Raw genomic sequence first — 18,303 nt, forward strand, 5'->3', positions numbered from 1 at the left:
TAGAACATGGATAAGAATTAGTTTCTTGCCGACAGTTCAGTATTGCAAGTAAGGTGTTGTAAATTGCTAACCTATACATTTGCTTATGCCAAAGAGTTCTATCAAAATTCTACAGGTGCACTGTGGAAAATATGCTGTCTGGTGGCATCACAGTCTGGTTTGCAAATTTGACTGCCCAGCAATGCAGAAGGCAGTAAACATCGCCACGTCCATCACATGCTCCGACCTCCCTTCCACTATGTGGGGTGTTGCCTTAAGAAGGCAGCCAGCATCAGAAAGGATCTCCACCACCCTGATCGCAGTCCCTTCTCACTGTTACCTTCTGGCTGAAGGTACAGAAGACTGAAAACCAGCATTTATAGGTTCAAGAACAATTTCTTTCCAATAGCATTCAGACTCTTGAATCTCCCCTTGGTCCTTGGTGCACGAATCATAGACTGCGCCAACAGAGGTGGAGAGGATGAGCAAATTTAAGTTAGAACATAGAACAATACTGCACAATACAGGCCCTTCAGCCCTCAATGTTGTGCTGACCCATATATTCCTACCTAAAAAAAAGTACTCACCCTTCCTACCCCATAACCTGCTATTTTCCTTTCATCCATGTATCTGTCTAAGAGTCTCTTAAATGCCCCTAATGTTTGAACCTCCACCAGGCATTCCAGGCACCCACAACTCTCAGTGTAAAAACAATTTACCCCTGATGTCTCCCTCCCTTAACTTTGTACATATGTCCTCTGGTGTTTGCTATTCCTGCCCTGGGCAACAGGTGCAGGTTGTCCCATCTTATCTATGACTCTCATAATCTTGTAGACCTCTATTAAGCCTCCTCTCATCCTTCTATGCTCCAAAGTGAAAAGTCCCAGCTCTGCTAACCTTGCCTCATAACACTTGTTTCCCAATCCAGGCAACATCCTGGTAAATCTCCTCTGTACCTCCTCCATAGCTTCCACATCTTTCTTATAATGAAGTGACGAGAAATGAAAACATACTCAAAGTGTGGTCTTACCAAAGGTTTGTAGAATGTGACATGACCTCTCTACTCCTGAATTAAATCCCCTTATTAATAAATCCCAGCGTCATATCAACCTGTGCAGCGACCTTGAGGGATGCGTGGATTTGAACCCCAAGGCCCCTTTGTTCATCCACACTCTTAAGTAACTGACATTAACCCTGTACTCGGCCTTCTTGTTTTTCCTTCCAAAATGCATTACCTCACACTTATCTGGATTGAACTCCATCTGTCACTTTTCTGCCCAACCCTGCATCCTGTCTATAGCCTCTTGTAACCTTTGACAAACTTCATCTCCATCCACAACTCCTCCAACCGTGTCATCCACAAACTTACTCACCCATCCTTCTGTCTCTTCATCCAGGTCATTTATAAAAATCATTGAGCCGGGGTCTCAGAACAGACCCTCCACTAGTCATCGACCTCCAGGCAGAATACTTTCCTTCCATTACTACTCTGCTTTCTTTTTACAAGCACATTTTTTATCCATGTAGCCAAGGTTCCACTGATCCCACGCCTAATAACTTTCTAGATGAGTCTCTCATAGGGGACCTTGTCAAATGCCTTACTAAAATCCATGTAGACCACATCTAATACCCCACCCTCATCAATGTCTTTAGTTACCTCCTCAAAAAAGTCATTTATACTCATGAGGCACATTCTTCCCTTCATAAAGCCATGTTGAGTAGACTGAACTTCTCCAAATGTTCATAGATCATATCCTTAAGAATCCTCTCCATTAATTTGCATACTCACTAGTCTATAATAACCAGGATTCTCCCTATTACCTTTTTTAAACAAGGGGACTTCATTTGCTATTCTCCAATCCTCTGGTACCTCCCCTGTGACCAAAGAGGATTCAAAGATCATAGCTACTGCCCTAGCTATCTCTTCTCTCACTTCCCTCAGCAATCTGGGTTATATTGCGTTCGGCCCCAGGGACTTAATTTTTGGGATCATTATCTCAGATGATCTTTTCTGGACCCAAAGAACCAATAGCGTCATGAAGAAAGCACGCCAGCCCCTCTACTTTCTCAGGAGTTTACAGAGGTTTGGAATGACACTGGAAACCCTGGCAAACTTTTGCAGATGTGAGGTGGAAAGTGTGACCAGCTGCATTATGGTCTGGTATGGGGACACCAATGACCCCGAGTGTAGAGTCCTGCAAAAGGTAGTGAATACAGCCAAGGATATCACAAGTAAAACCTTCCCCACCAACAAGAACATCTACAGGGAACACTGCCATTGGGGAGCAGCAGCAATCAGTAAGGATCCATACCACTCAACACACGCTCTGTTCTTGCTGCTACCATCGGGAAAGAGGTACAGGTGCCATAAGACGCACACCACCAGGTTCAGGAACAGTTACTTTCCTCCACCATCAGACTCCTCAACAACAAACTCAACCAGGTTTAAGGACTCTAATGTTTGCACTTTATTGATTTTTTTTCTCTGTATTCTACAGTTTGATTACATTTCTTTATTTGTTTACATGTACATTGAGTCTTTTTTTTTGCACTATCGATAAGTGGTAATTCTGCCTCGCCCACAGGAAAAAGAATCTCAGGGTTGTATATAATGTCATGTATGGACTCTGACAATAAATCTGAATCACAAAAGGATTGCTTGCACAATTACAAGTTACTTATTTTTGCACTTGGACTACTGTGAATGTTTATATTTGTCTTGTGTATTTATTTTCTCTTTTAATTTAATTCAATTAATTTATTATTATAGTTTCTCTTTACGAGTACCTGTTTGCACCAAGTACGAATTCTGGTGGACTTAACATTTTACAATGTGTGTGACAATATACACATCATCAACAGTGTACTGCAGGGCCCAAAAAACATGTAGAGCAGAAAATACCCTGATGCAAAGTTAACATACAATTAAAAGTTACAGGAACAAAAGTATGCAGTTTATCATCAACATTTGACAAGGTAACTCATTGCAAGTTTAAAATGACATTTAGAGAAATGCAGAGGCTGAAGTCTTGATCGAACAAAGAATTGCTGGAGGAACTCAGCAGGCCAGAGAGCCTCCTTGTGTAGAAATAGACAGTCAATGTTTGAGTATGAACCCTTTATCAAAACTGACTGGGTGAAATAGCAGATATAAGGGGAGAAGGCAAAGTCCAGAGATATGACCATTATATCATAGTCTGACATAGCCACATAATGTCCAAGATTATTGGGTCAGATTAAAAATACTATATGACAATCTTAATAAGTCAAAGTTCTAGGAATAGTATTTCCTTGGAAAGTACAGTGGACAAAAATAGGTTTTTTTTTCTTTGCCTGAATTTATGAAAGGCAGATTGAATTGCTAATTTATATCTCAAGAGAATGTTCCCCATCTGATTGTTTTCTCAAAATTCTTTCACAGGCTGGGTCACTGGAGATGGCAAAGGCCTTATATATCTAACAGATCCTCAGATTCACTCAATGAAAAAGCACCGAGGGGGATCAAACTTTGCAGGCAAAGGCATTGAATACTTCCTCAACTGCCAGCACAGGGAGTGCAATGAGATTTGCCACATCCTCACTTTGAAGAATCCTGTTAGAGAGAGCCAGGAAGAAACATCTTCAACATAATTTTGTGATCTGGAATTTGTCAAGATCTTTTCTCATCCCAGTTGGTCCATGAGATGATTACATGGCCCTGACAAGCCACAGTGCACGATTCCAGCAATTGCATCAAGATCATCCTTTGGTGGCAGCTACTGATGCTGAGTTTGCTTTAAGAGTTGGAACAGGCAAGTAGTACATATTGTACAGAATTGCAGCAAGGAGGTTTCTCTTTCATTGCTTGCTTTAAACACATGCAGACCATGACAATCAAGTGAGTAGAGGGCACTAAATGTTTTCCAGATCTTGGTGCATTTAGCTGAAGACAATATTTTTATTTTAATTGTTTTTTTTCCTTTTTTCTCCATATTCTTTCTCCTGATTCTTTCCCCTCCTTCTTTTTCCTCTTTCACTCCTTTTCTCATTAAAAATCTTTTTTTTCCTCTTTGATTCCTTTCTTTCCTCCCTTTTTTGCTCCCTTTACTTCTTTTATGTGCCCTCTTTCTCTTGCCATCTACCTCCCTCCCTCTCTCTCTCTCTCTCACTCACAGAGGAAAACAAAAGATTGGAGCAGGAGAAAGCCATTCTGCTCAAACCTTGGCTATTCAACAAAATCAAGGTTGATCTTCTCTTAAAACATCATCTCCCTTCAATCCTCCACTATCCATAGATCTATCAATCTTTGCATTAAATTCAATCAATGCCAGAACCTCTGGATAGACATTCACCATTCCAAGTGATGAAATTTCTCTTCATTTCTCTCTTATATGACCCAGCTCTTATTTGGAGATTGGTTTTCAACTCTTTCAGCCACAAGAAAAACATCTCCTATAACTATCCTTTCCATCTCCCTGCAGAGTTTGTACGTTTTGATTAGGCCATCTCCTTTCTTCTCAACTGGAGAGAATAATGCCAAGTCTATGGAATCTCTTCTCATGTGACTGAGCAGCCATTCCAAGAATCCTCTACTGAATCTTCACTTCAATTGCAAGCATATCCTCATTTTTATTAAAATAGGTGAAGAGATCAAAATTGCTCAAAATACTTCTGCTATCATCTCAAGGCAGTCCAACATAATTCTAATACACTTCATTTTTACACCTGAGTCTTCTTACAATAAAGACCTATATTCTATTTACCTTTCTAACTGCCTGCTGCACCCACATGTTAGCTTTCAGTTGCTTGAACATCATTTTTTCCAATGGTGAGAAAATGGAAAAATATTTATCAGGACTTTCCACCCTGTGTTTCTTTTTGCATTGTACCTTATTTGCCATATTGTTGCCCCATTAGTCAATTTGTCCTGAAACCACTTTTTTTTAATTTTTTTTTAATTTTTCACACGATGAACCAAATCAATCAAAATACACCCAAACATTTCCCTCTTGAATATACATTGGCATTTTCTTCCCTTTTTTTCCCCCCCTACCTTCCCTCCCTTCTTCCCACCCCCCTCCAAACCCATACAATAAAACCATTAAACAATGTCATCACACAATGAAAATAAACAAGAAAATTGTGTCATCTACTTTTACACACTGGATCAGGTCATTTAGTCTTCTCATTTTATCATTTTAGGGGGTGGAGGTCTGAGGCAAGCCCTCTCTGTTATGTTCCGTGTACGGTTCCCAAATTTGTTCAAATAATGTGACTTTATTTTTTTTAATTATATGTTCTTTTTTCCAACAGAATATATTTATTCATTTCTATGTACCATTGCTGTACTCTCAGGCTCTCTTCTGATTTCCAAGTTGACATTATACATTTTTTTGCTGCAGCTAAGGCTATCATAATAAATATTTTTTATGCTTCATCCAGTTTGAGGCCTAATTCTTTACTTCTTATATTACTTAGAAGAGAGATCTCTGGATTTTTTGGTATGTTGCTTTTTGTGATTTTATTTAATACCTGATTTAGATCTTCCCAAAACTTTTTCACTTTCTCACAAGCCCAAATTGCATGTACTGTTGTTCCCTTTTCCTTCTTACAGCGAAAACATCTATCTGATAATGTTGGATCCCATTTTTTTACCTTTTGGGGTGTGATATATAACCTGTGTAACCAATTATATTGCATCATGTGTAACCTCGTGTTTTTTATATTTTTCATAGTTCCAGAGCATAACTTTTCCCATATTTCATTTTTTATCTTTATGTTTAAATTTTTTTCCCACTTTTGTTTGGGTTTATAGCTTATTTCATCATTTTCCTTCTCTTGCAGCCTTTTTTTTTTTATTTTTTTATTTTTTTATTTTTCACACCATAAATCACATTAGCCATGATATACACTTTTTCTTTTTCACACATATACAGTGACTTTTTCTCCCCCCCCCCCTCCCTCCTCCCAAGCCACCCCCCTCTCATCCATTTTAGGTATACAATCTAGGTTGCATTAAACCCGTCAGACAATGTTGTCATTCAACAAAAATACACCAGAAATTCTACTGAGTCCATTCTTTTCTTTCCTTCTCCTTCCATCAACTTAGGTAATGTTTGTCCCCGGTAGGTTTTCGCTATTGTATTTAATGTAAGGCTCCCATATTTGTTCGAATATTTCAATATTATTTCTTAAACTATATGTTATTTTTTCTAATGGAATACATTTATTCATTTCTATATACCATTGTTGTATTTTCAAATTATCTTCCAATTTCCAGGTTGACATAATACATTTTTTTGCTACGACTAGGGCTATCTTAATAAATCTTTTTTGTGCATCCTCCAAATCAATTCCAAATTCTTTGTTTTTTATGTTACTTAGGAGAAAGATCTCTGGATTCTTTGGTATATTGTTTTCTGTTATTTTATTTAATATCTGATTGAGATCTTCCCAAAATTTTTCTACTCTCTCACATGTCCAGATTGCATGAATTGTTGTTCCCATTTCTTTTTTACATCGAAAACATCTATCAGATACTGTTGGGTCCCATTTATTTAACTTTTGAGGTGTAATGTATAGTCTGTGTAACCAATTATATTGTATCATGCAGCCTGATGTACATGTTTGTTATAAATCTTTTTATTATCATTGTTTCTGTAATCACATATTCAAAGCTACTTCCTTCTGGTAACCTCAGTCTGCTTCCCAATAAGTAGGTTTTCAGTTGGTGGTATGCAAACATTGTACCGTGAGTTATTCCATATTTGTACTTTATTTGTTCAAATGATAATAAATTATTTCCCAAAAAACAATTTTCTATTCTTTTAATTCCTTTTCTCTTCCATTCTCTAAAGGAAAGGCTATCTATTGTGAAAGGGATTCGTTGATTTTGCATCAATAATAATTTTGGTAATTGGTCGTTTGTTTTTTCCTTTCTACGTGAATCTTCTTCCATATGTTGAGTAAGTGGTGCAGTACTGGTGAACTTTTATATTGCACCAGTTTTTCATCCCATTTATAAAGTATATGTTCTGGTACCTTCTCCCCTATTTTATCTAGCTCTATCTTGGTCCAATCTGGTTTTTCCCTTGTTTGATAAAAATCTGATAGATACCTTAATTGTGCTGCTCTATAATTTTTAAAGTTTGGTAACTGCAAACCACCTTGGTTTACCATTCTGTTAATTTATCTAGCGCTATCCTCGGTTTCCCCTCTTTCCATAAGAATTTCCTTATTATTCTCTTTAGTTCATTGAAGGATTTATCAGTTAAGGGAATTGGTAATGATTGAAATAGGTATTGTATCCTTGGGAAGACATTCATTTTAATGCAATTTGCCCTCCCTATCAATGTTAGTGGCAATTCTTTGCAATGTTCTAAGTCATCCTGTAATTTCTTCATTAATGGCTGATAATTTAATTTGTATTGGTGGCCTAAATTATTATCTAATCTAATACCTAGGTATCGGATTGCTTGTTTGCCATTTTTTATGTTCTTTTTTAAACTCTGTGTAATCCGCATTATTCATTGGCATCGCTTCACTTTTATTTGCATTGATCCAATATTTCTCCATATTCCTTCAATTTCTTATGTCGTTCTTTTATTGCTATTTCTGGTTCTGTTAAGTATACTATGATGTCATCTGCAAATAAACTGATTTTATATTCCTTCTCCTTTATTTTTATCCCTTTTATTTTATTTTCTGTTCTTATCAGTTCTGCCAATGGTTCTATTGCTAAAGCGAACAGTGAGGGAGATAGTGGACATCCCTGCCTAGTTGACTTACTTAACTTAAATTGGTTTGATACATATCCATTTACTGTCACCTTCGCCAATGGTCTCTTATAGAATGCTTTAATCCAATTAATATATTTTTCTGGTAGGTTGAACCTCTGTAATACTTTGAATAAATCATTCCATTCTACCCTGTCAAAGGCTTTCTCTGCGTCTAAAGCAATAGCCACTTTTGGTATCTTATTTCCTTGTACTGCATGGATTAAGTTCATGAACTTACAGACATTGTCCATTGTTCTGAAACCACTTTGAAGCTTCATTCACTTTCCCATCATCAGCAAACTTGGAAATGGTACATTAGGTCCTCTCAGATGATGCATCTCAGGAGATAGTGAATACAGTAGGTGGATTGTAAGCCCCCCCCCCCCCCACCACCACAAGCCTCAACTTGCAAATAACCCATTTATTTCAACGTTAAAAATTTATCGTCAGAGTGAAATCACATACAACCCTGAGATTATTTTTAATAACCTTTGTTTACTTACTGTAAATCTGTCGTCAATCCACAACAAAGGGCGGGGGACCATTCCCACTACATACTAGAGGAAATTGGGAACACAAAGTTTCTTGGCATCCAATGAAAGGACCCACAATACCTTCCCATTAGTCAAAAAGGGGCAGCAGCACCTACACTTCCTAAGGAGATTATGGAGGGAAACGCTACCGACCACCATCCTAACAACATTCTACAGGAGCACAAGACAGAGTGTCCTGGCTGGCTGTATCATAGTGTGGTATGTTTGCTACAAAGTATCAAATCGATGGTCACGATGGAGGGTGATTAAAACTGCTGAGGAGATCCATTCCCTCCATCGACAATATCTACATGGACCAGTGCTTAAAGAGGGCTCAAAGAAACATCAAGGAGCCATCTAGTTCCAGTAACTTTGAGACACCATCTTCAAGGAAGAGGTACTAGAACATAAAAAAACAGGACTGCTAGGCTGGGAAACAGCTCTTCCCACAGACAGTGAGACTGTTGAACAACCGTAGAATCCCATAAATTATTTTTATATATATTTATTTTGGATTGCTATGTATAGTCATTTGTATATAGGGTGTACTGTGTGACTGTATGTGTGCACTATGATCCGGAGATACGTAGTTTCATCGGATTGTATACATGTATGTACTATCAGATGACTATAAACTTGATCCCCAATTATAATATTAATCCCCAATTATAGTTAGTCTAACCTGCTTCACCAACCTCCTGTTTGTGACCACATTAAATGTCTTCTGAATATTCAAGGACACACTACCACTGTTCCCTAAGCACATCCCTACCCATCTACTGTGTTGATACATCTCAAAGAATTCCAATAGATTAATCAGTGTTATTTCCTTTCCATAAATCAAGATTGATACTCCTCAATTGTAAACTTTAAATGTCTTTTATATCTCATGCTCGTCCTTTGTGACAGATCATGGTCCCCTCTCTCTGTCTCTGTCTCGCTTTCTCTCTCTCTCACACACACACACACACACACCTTGCAGTATCTCACTGAAGATACTACTCACATTAACAATTAAAATCAAGGATATGAAGGAGGAAAGCAGAGGTCTGAGGATTGGAGATTGTTGCAGAGATGGTCTCTCATCACAGAACAGAACATACTAAATTATCTAGGCAAAGCATTTTTCATTGAAAATTAAAGAGGTGTTTTCAAATGGACATTGACTGAGAAACTGTTATTGTTTAACTGTGTAAACAAAGCCCCAACTTAATATCAGTTATTTCCTCTCAGTCAGTAGCCCTAATTAGCATGTTGGATTATGTTGTAATGTTATAATATTAAATATGTGAATTAACAGTTATTTATTAAAGCTTTTTCTACATATTTAATTCATTAAATTTGTTGAAGTTTGCATTTTTTGTTTTTATTACACTATGTACTTATATTTATGTCACATTTTAAAATTAGCTTTCCATATCATTGCTGAATTTCTTTAGGGCTATAAAAATCATTTATGCTTTGAAAACTGTAATGCAAATTGAGGTCAAAATGAGTTAACAGGAAGTAATTTGTCAGATTTTGTTTGTGTTCTCTATTTCTTTTTGGATAGGACAAACCTGGACAATTTTCCATATTTTCTTGTACTTAAACAGATTGGCCAAGAGGTATAAGCAAACAAAGAGAAACTAAAGGAACTCATCAGATCAGGCAGTATCAGAGAGAGAAATATACAGTCAGCATTTGGGGTTGGGACCCTTTTTGAGACTAGCTATAATAAAAAGATCCTAACCCAAAACATTGACTGTCCTAGTCTTGAAAGGGCATCCCAACCTGAAATCTTCACTGTCTAGTCTTGGGTTGAGATGTGAAAGGTTGACTGGCCACGGTCTCCAGAAAAAGTCCTGGCCAGATACGTCGACTGTCCGTTTAATTCCTATGAATGCTGCCTATCCTAGTGAACTCCTTTAATGTATTTTTTGTTTACTCACGATTCCAGCATGTACCATTCCTGTGTTCTAGTCTATCACTTTTGGCTGAAGATCTTGTGGTTTCTGGAGCTCAAATCTTTAACATTTCACCTGGGCCAAATGCAAGGCCTGGAGCTTTTGTTGCATCATTGCACGTAGATTTCTGGACATTGGCTGGCTTGTGTTGCTATGGACTTTATGCGAAGATGAAATGGACAATTCACTTAGCATTCTTGATTGAGGGCATTTTTAATGCGTCAGCCATTTTGTATTTCAGGGGCTCTGGTCCGGCTTCATTGATGCTTCAGGACTGATCTGGTCTTTGCCATGAATCACAACTGGTTATGGCGGCACCTCAGCCTGATTGGCTAGGCTGTAGTTACAACAGTGGAAACAACATCCCCATTCACCAAGTAGAAGCAACCAAGCTCATTGTTCTTCAGAAAGCCAGCAGCAGGCCTATTGTCTGTATTTTTGTCTGTTTGTCAATATACACTGATGGTGGCTGCAATAAAAAAGCTCAGCCAGGCCAGAAGAAACACACAAGCTCAATTTTTCTTGTTTCACTTTCCTTTGAGATAAGAAAAACTCTTTTAGGGTGCAGAATGGAAAATGAGATTTGCTGTTAAGAATTTCCCACCCCAGCACACCAACCTGAATATAAAACCTACATAAGATAACCCCTGCAGCCAGTGCTGCAGCCCTCTATGGTCACTGCACTGAATCTGGGCCATAACGGTTTTCCAGGGCATACATTAGATCCCATGGTTTAAGTGAGGCCTGGGAGGCATTCCGAGAATAGAAAAGGAAACAAAGATGTGTACCCTTCCTTGAAATCAGACCACCACGGCCAAAAATATTAATGCACACCATGTTCACTGGTAAAATGCTGACCACTGCAGCTGGCAAGCCAAAAGACTTGCTTTTCAAAATCAAAACTATTGTGCTTTGGCATTAGTTCGGTTGTAGTATATCTGCCTGTGTATTTGAGTCAATAATTTGTCAATCTCATGAACCCCTTTCTCTCCTGTTTGGCCAACAATTGCAACATGTTGCTTTGATTACATAGAAAAAATGCCAGACAATAAGGCAGCATCCTGGAAACTACTGCAAGTGTAATGAATTGGACATACCTGTATCTAAACCCCCATACCAAATTCCAAGTAATTGTAAAACACACACAACAAGAAGGAACCAACCCTTAATGGATTTTCAACACTGCAGTATGGGGGGTGGCACACAGCTGTATAATGAGAAAGTGTTCTGCAATCGAGCAGGATTACCCAGCGGAGTAATCCTCCTTTTCAGCTCCTTGACGACTCAGGCCCTGCCAGGTGAGCTGGAAGCAGGCTCGGATTACACTCTCAATCTCATTGCACACGCTGTCCATCAGCCAAAGGCATTTGGCATATTGACCATTGTGAAGGGAAAAGCCATGTCAGCTGCTTCCAAACTGAGGGGTCATTTTTTTTTCCTTCCCCCTCTCCACCGGACACTGTTGCACTTTTTATTCTTGCCTTCTGACTGGAAACACTGGATGCTCTTTGGAGAGTCGTAGAAATTATTTTTAGCCAGGAATTTCAGGACAAAACAATTGGAACATATCCTTGTTTTTTTTTATGGCTAAGTTAGCCTGAGGAAAGTGGAAGGTATTAATGGTCCCATCAACGAGCTGGGTGTGTAATGAGATTTCCATTTGTCTTTTGAACGGGCTGGCTGGGAATACAGCGACACCGCAGCCGTATTATCCGCATGAGCTCATGGTACCTGTCACGCACATGGGCATTAAGAAAGGCTTGGAGAGAAAGAACAAAAAGTGTAATTCATCGGATAACATACGGCACTCACATGAATAAGGGCGACAAGAAAGCCAGCGGCCAAATCCAGACGATAATGGCAACTCTCACTTCCAGCCCGAAGAAAGGCACAGAGCAGCTACACCTCAGACAACATTATCGCTTCCTCTACAAATTGGTGGTGGGGGGGGTTGTACATGCATATTCATATCGTTCGCTTTCGCTACTTTCTCCTGGAACCGGTAGCTGCGTCTCACTCATTTTTGCAGACTGTTCACAAAAGATCACCAAAGCATTTCGAAGTGACCGAAAGTACCCAGGTCACAGCCCGGGGTGGAGGGGTGGTGGGGAGGGGGTTGGCCGCTGCGCTGGGTTGCAAAGCCACCATTTAACCTTTGTACACTTGGGGGTTTTTTTAAAGACAACTTCAGGCACAGTCGTTTCTCTACTTCTCCCAGAGCAGGTGAAATCTTTCCCCAAGTAAGCTGCAAACCGGCTGCGGCGTCCAGGCTCGTCTCTCCCTGATTCCGCGCTGATCTCCATCCTCCTTAGTTCAACGAGATTTATACCTTTTCTTTGCCGTCTTATTCATTATGTATCGCATTCATAAAGCCTGAGAGCCCAGAGGCTCCTTCCCCCCCCCCCCCCAAACTTGTGCACTGGTCGCCTGTCCACATGAAGCATCAAATAGAAAGTTGCAGCGACCAAACACCAGAACTGTGATCGTCCGCGTTCAGCTGTTGATAGTTCAAGTCTTACTCTGGGTAGAATGGTCAAGCGATTTAAAAAAGAACCTAATGCAGTACATAGAAGTGCTGCTTAATAAAGGAGACCATAGATGGAATGGTTAAGGATGAAATGACTAAACCGAGTATTTGCAGAATTTTAAATATCCTTGAAAGTCTATAAATAGTGGAAACAGGCTCTTAATATGTATTAATATAGGACTAGAGGTGTCAGAAACACAAATTCTCGCAAATGAGTCTCTTTAAGATCGGTGACATGACAAGCTTTATTCTCAAGTCTGCAGAGTTGGACTCAACCAGCTTCTTGCCAAGTCGAGCCCCGATACATACAGTGCATTGTTTTTTATACAATTTGCTTGTCCTTCGGCATCTCCACTACACTGCTTTAATTGGTTAGTTTTTGCAGAATCATCCTGATTACTGTTAGTCACGCACACCACGATCATTCATGACCTCTGCTCACACCAAATTCTGTTTTTCACTCTTTATCAATCTTTGGCTCCTGCATGTCTGTCTGTAGTTAAATCTGTTGCAAGTCTGTTGTAACATTTTCCAGCTAAACTCCAGTGGTTAGCCCCCTTTTATGACTAATCATCACATTTTAACTTAAACCCTTTTTAACCCAAATTCTCTATCTATAACAAGAGGGGTATGGACCGGGTGCTGGTCAGTGGGACTAGGAGGGTGGGGATTTGCTACAGCATGGACTAGTAGGGCCGAACTGGCCTGTTCTGTGCTGTAAGTGGTTATTTGCATATTTTGCGTCCTGGGCTTTTAAGTTGCTGCATTGTATCTTACTTATACTGCACACTGCAGCCATGGTACTCCAGCTAGAAAGGGAGTGAATCTTTAAGGTGGAGGTTGGAGAAACTCAGCAGGTCGCGCAGCATATGTGGGAACTAAAAGGCAGTCGAAGTTTCAGGCCTGAGCCCTTCCTCCACACCTGAATATTCGGCGACCTCTTTTTCCTCAATCCTTCCTCTGGATAATGAGTGACCTGCCGAGTTTCTCCAGCACTTTATTTTTTTATTTTTCACACCATAAATCACATTAGCCATGATACACACTTTTTCCTTTTCACACATATACAGTGACATTTTCTCCCCCCCCCCCCACCACCCCCTCCCATCCATTTAAGGTATACAATCTAGGATACATTAAACCAGTCAGACAATGTTGTCACTCAACAAAAATACACCAGAAATTCTACTGAGTCCATTCTTTTCTTTCCTTCTCCTTCCATCAACTTAGGAAATGATTGTCCTCGGTAGGTTTTCGCTATTGTATTTAATGTAAGGCTCCCATATTTGTAGTTCAATGTAGCCATTTTATACTTTGTTTATCTTCCCTTTTCGTTTTTCCATCATTACCTTTCCTCCTTTTCCATTTCTGTTTTCTTATTTTAAACCCTTTATAAGACAACATTCCTAAAACATCAAACATTTTCCTTATTCTCCTATTTAAAACTTCTTTAGCCCCAATCCCCCCCTTCCCCTCCTGAGTTGTCCTTTATCCCTTGTCGGACAACCACATCTCCCCTCTCCATTTGGATTTGTGAATTCACTTGCAAGCGTCAGCTGATTTTGCAGTGACCGCAACTCCTCCCCACCCAGCTCCCCCCAGAAAAGATTTCACTTTTCATATGTAACAAAGGTCACTCTTTTAGTTCCCTCCTTATTCCCTCTATTCCATTTCCTCCCCTTATTAATTCTTGTCTATACTATCTATATTTTCCTCTAAATACGGATACATTCACGTATGCACATTATACATATACACACATATACCTCTTTACCCACATACATATAAATCGTGGTCATTTTTACTCTCATTACACGTCTTCTTCCCTCAGTCTATTTTGTAATTGTTCTGCAAATTTTCGTGCTTCTTCTGGATCCGAGAATAGTCTGTTTTGTTGTCCTGGAATAAATATTTTCAATACCGCTGGATGCTTTAGTATAAATTTATACCCTTTCTTCCATAAAATCGCCTTTGCTGTATTGAACTCCTTTCTCTTCTTCAGGAGTTCAAAACTTATATCTGGATAAATGAAGATTTTTTGCCCTTTGCACTCCAGTGGCTTGTTGCCCTCTCTCACTTTTTCCATTGTTTTCTCCAGTACCTTTTCTCTTGTAGTATATCTTAGGAATTTTACTAAAATAGATCTTAGTTTTTGTTGTGGTTGTGGTTTAAAGGCCAATGCTCTATGTGCCCTTTCTATTTCAATTTCTTGCTTTAGTTCTGGACATCCTAGGATCCTAGGGATCCAATCTTTTATAAACTCTCTCATATTCTTGCCTTCTTCATCTTCCTTAAGGCCCACTATCTTTATGTTATTTCTTCTGTTATAATTTTCCATTATATCTATTTTTTGAGCTAACAGTTCTTGTGTCTCTATAACTTTTTTATTAGATTCCTCTAATTTCTTTTTTAAGTCCTCTACCTCCATTTCTACTGCTGCTTCCCGCTCTTCCATCTTGTCCATTTTCTTTCCCATTTCTGTTAAGGTCATATCTATTTTATTCATTTTCTCTTCTGTGTTGTTTATTCTTCTTCTTAAATCATTAAGTTCCTGCGTTTGCCATTCTTTAAATGACTCCATGTATTCTTTAATAAGAGAAAGTATATCCTTTATCTTGCCTTTCCCTTCTTCTTCTATTTCCCTGTACTCTTCCTCTTCTTCTTCCTCTGGGTTGGCCATCTGTTGTTTCTTTGTTGCCATTTTCTTCTCTTTCTTGTTTTCATTGTCTTCTGTGGTCTCCTCTTGCTGCAGGTGTTCTGCAGCTGTCGTTGCCGGCTGTGGAAATCGACTCCCCAGCTGGTCACCCCTCCCGTCGGTGTGTTTTTTTTCATGCGCGGTTGTGCACTTTTACTCGGCTCAGCGAGCCATTTTTGTAGTCCACTTTCTACCGACCTGAGGGAGCGGGTTTCTCTCTCCACCGCCGGCCTCTTCGAACAGGTAAGGCCTTCTCCTTCTTCCTCCGTTGTCTTCTCTTCCTCTCTTCTTACCGTTGATTTCGATTTTTCTTTTTTTGTCGCCATCTTCTTTCCACCTTTATACTCACTTTTCTGTAACTTTTATTTCTGTGCCTTTGTGTTTTCCTTTGTTTTTTTCCGACTTTTCTGGAGAGGGCTGGAGTTCACCGTCTGGCCACTACTCCATCACGTGACTCCTCCCTTCTCCAGCTCTTTTGAGGACTCCACTAGACCCCAGTGTCTGCAGATTTTCTTGTTTAACAAACGTTAACATAAAATTGGCCACGAGTCATTCGCAAAATCTTCACACATATTAGTTAAATGTCGACTATAACAGCAGTGGCTAACACCAAGTTCAGTGTCACTGGACAAAGAACCCAAATGATATAACCAATGTGTGTGTAAAAATGCACAAGCACACACACAGATATATATTTATATACATATATATAGAGAGAGCCCTAGAGATAGAAAGATAGAGATAAATATAGAAATAGAGATGGAGAGAAATAGAGATAGAGAGAGAGTGTGTGTGAGAGAGAGAGAGATACACACACCTAAAAGCCAGCTGACAGAAGCTGGTCCAAACATCAAACCAATCCTATCCAATAAAATCCCGCAAACCCAGAAACAACAGTTCTTCACTATTTGTAGGTGGCCAAGGAAAGTCTTCAAATCAGACTGGCTTTTACAAGCCAGGGCACAATGTGTGGCATATATTAAAAATGGTTAAATATTAAAATAGTTTTCTAAAATCATCCCTGGGAATATCAATGAGACATAATGTAAAATCAGGCTAGTCGCAGATGATAGGTATTATTCTCTTTTAGTAAAACAAAATGCAATTAAATTTATGCTCTGTGTCCTAATTCATAAGGTTGTGTGTCTGATGATGGAAAATGAGTTCTGTAGAAACAGGAATTTGAACTTCACTTCAGGGAAAGCTAGGACAATTTTACAATCTGTTTTCACCCAGGCTTACAAAGTTAAAATGGGGCAATCTGTCCTGTGCCAAGTAATTCAATTCATGATTCTTCCACTAAAGCAGCCCAATTAATTAGCACTCCATCCTCCACCTTAAAGATTAACTCCCTTTCTAGCTGGAGTTCCATGGCTGCAGTGTGCATTATTAATAAGATACAGTGCAGCAACTTAAAAGCCCAGGATGCAAAATATGCAAATGCATATTAAGAGCCTGTTTCCACTATTTATAGACTATTTATATTTATAGACTGTTCTAGACAAGGCTGACAGCCACCGACCTGAACGTCGGTCTGCCCTCATTGCACATGAACTCCTCAGACTTGACATCGACATAGCCGCTCTCAGTGAAGTCCGCCTGGCAGATGTAGGCAGCCTCCAAGAACGCGGCGCGGGCTACACACTCTACTGGTCTGGCAAGCCTTCGGATGAACGACGCCTATCTGGTGTAGGCTTCATGGTCAAGAGCTTCATTGCCTCCAAACTCGAAAACCTTCCGACAGGCCTCTCGGACCGAATCATGTCCATGCGACTCCCACTTCAAAACAAGCGTCACATCACCCTCATCAGTGTCTATGCTCCAACCCTCCAGGCGGAACCAGCAGAAAAGAACAAGTTCTACACCAACCTGCGCAACCTCATCCAACGTACCCCTACAGCCGACAAGGTTGTCATCCTGGGCGACTTCAACGCTCGTGTCGGCAAAGACTCAGAAACCTGGCCAGGAATCCTGGGCAAGCATGGCGTCGGCAAGTGCAACGACAATGGGCGCCTCCTGTTGGAGCTCTGCGCAGAACAGCGGCTTGTCATTACAAACACCCTTTTTCAGCAGAGGGACAGCCTTAAGACCACCTGGATGCATCCCCGATCCAAACACTGGCACCTCCTGGACTACATCCTGGTGCGAGAAAGTGACAAACAAGATGTGCTCCACACCAGGGTCATGCCTAGCGCGGAATGCCACACTGACCACCGGCTGGTTCGCTGCAAGCTCAACCTTCACTTCAAGCCAAAGCCCAGGAACAATAAAGCCCCCAGAAAGAGGTTCAATGTTGGAAAACTGCAGTCAGACGAAGCGAGAGGAAACTTCCAGGCAAACCTCAAAGCAAAGCTCGACGTTGCAACCCGCCTCACGGACCCGTCCCCTGAAACCCTCTGGGATCAGTTGAAGACTACCATACTGCAATCCACTGAAGAGGTACTGGGCTTCTCCTCCAGGAAAAACAAGGACTGGTTTGACGAAAACAGCCAGGAAATCCAGGAGCTGCTGGCAAAGAAGCAAGCTGCCCACCAGGCTCACCTTACAAAGCCGTCCTGTCCAGAGAAAAAACAAGCCTTCCGTCGCGCATGCAGCCATCTTCAGCGCAAACTCCGGGAGATCCAAAATGAGTGGTGGACTAGCCTCGCCAAACGAACACAGCTCAGCGCGGACATTGGCGACTTCAGGGGTTTCTACGAGGCTCTAAAGGCTGTGTACGGCCCCTCACCCCAAGTCCAAAGCCCGCTGCACAGCTCAGACGGCAAAGTCCTCCTCAGCGACAAGATCTCCATCCTCAACCGATGGTCAGAACACTTCCAATCTCTTTTCAGTACCAACCGCTCAGTCCAAGATTCCGCCCTGCTCC

The 18,303-nt window shown here is 40.3% G+C and overlaps 1 protein-coding gene across 2 annotated transcripts in view; it reads left to right on the forward strand.

The window, feature by feature from the left end:
• Positions 1-6,773, forward strand: part of alpk1 (alpha-kinase 1) — a 107,519-nt gene extending 100,746 nt beyond the window's left edge. For both annotated transcript variants that reach the window (XM_069926197.1, XM_069926196.1), the window contains one exon: positions 3,401-6,773. In XM_069926197.1, the coding sequence (XP_069782298.1) occupies positions 3,401-3,609 (209 nt within the window). In that variant the 3' untranslated portion in view covers positions 3,610-6,773. The remainder of the gene's footprint in view (positions 1-3,400) is intronic.
• Positions 6,774-18,303: the final 11,530 nt, after the last annotated feature.

Source organism: Narcine bancroftii, chromosome 3, assembly GCF_036971445.1.
Source record: "Narcine bancroftii isolate sNarBan1 chromosome 3, sNarBan1.hap1, whole genome shotgun sequence".
NCBI classification, from domain to species: Eukaryota; Metazoa; Chordata; class Chondrichthyes; order Torpediniformes; family Narcinidae; genus Narcine; species Narcine bancroftii.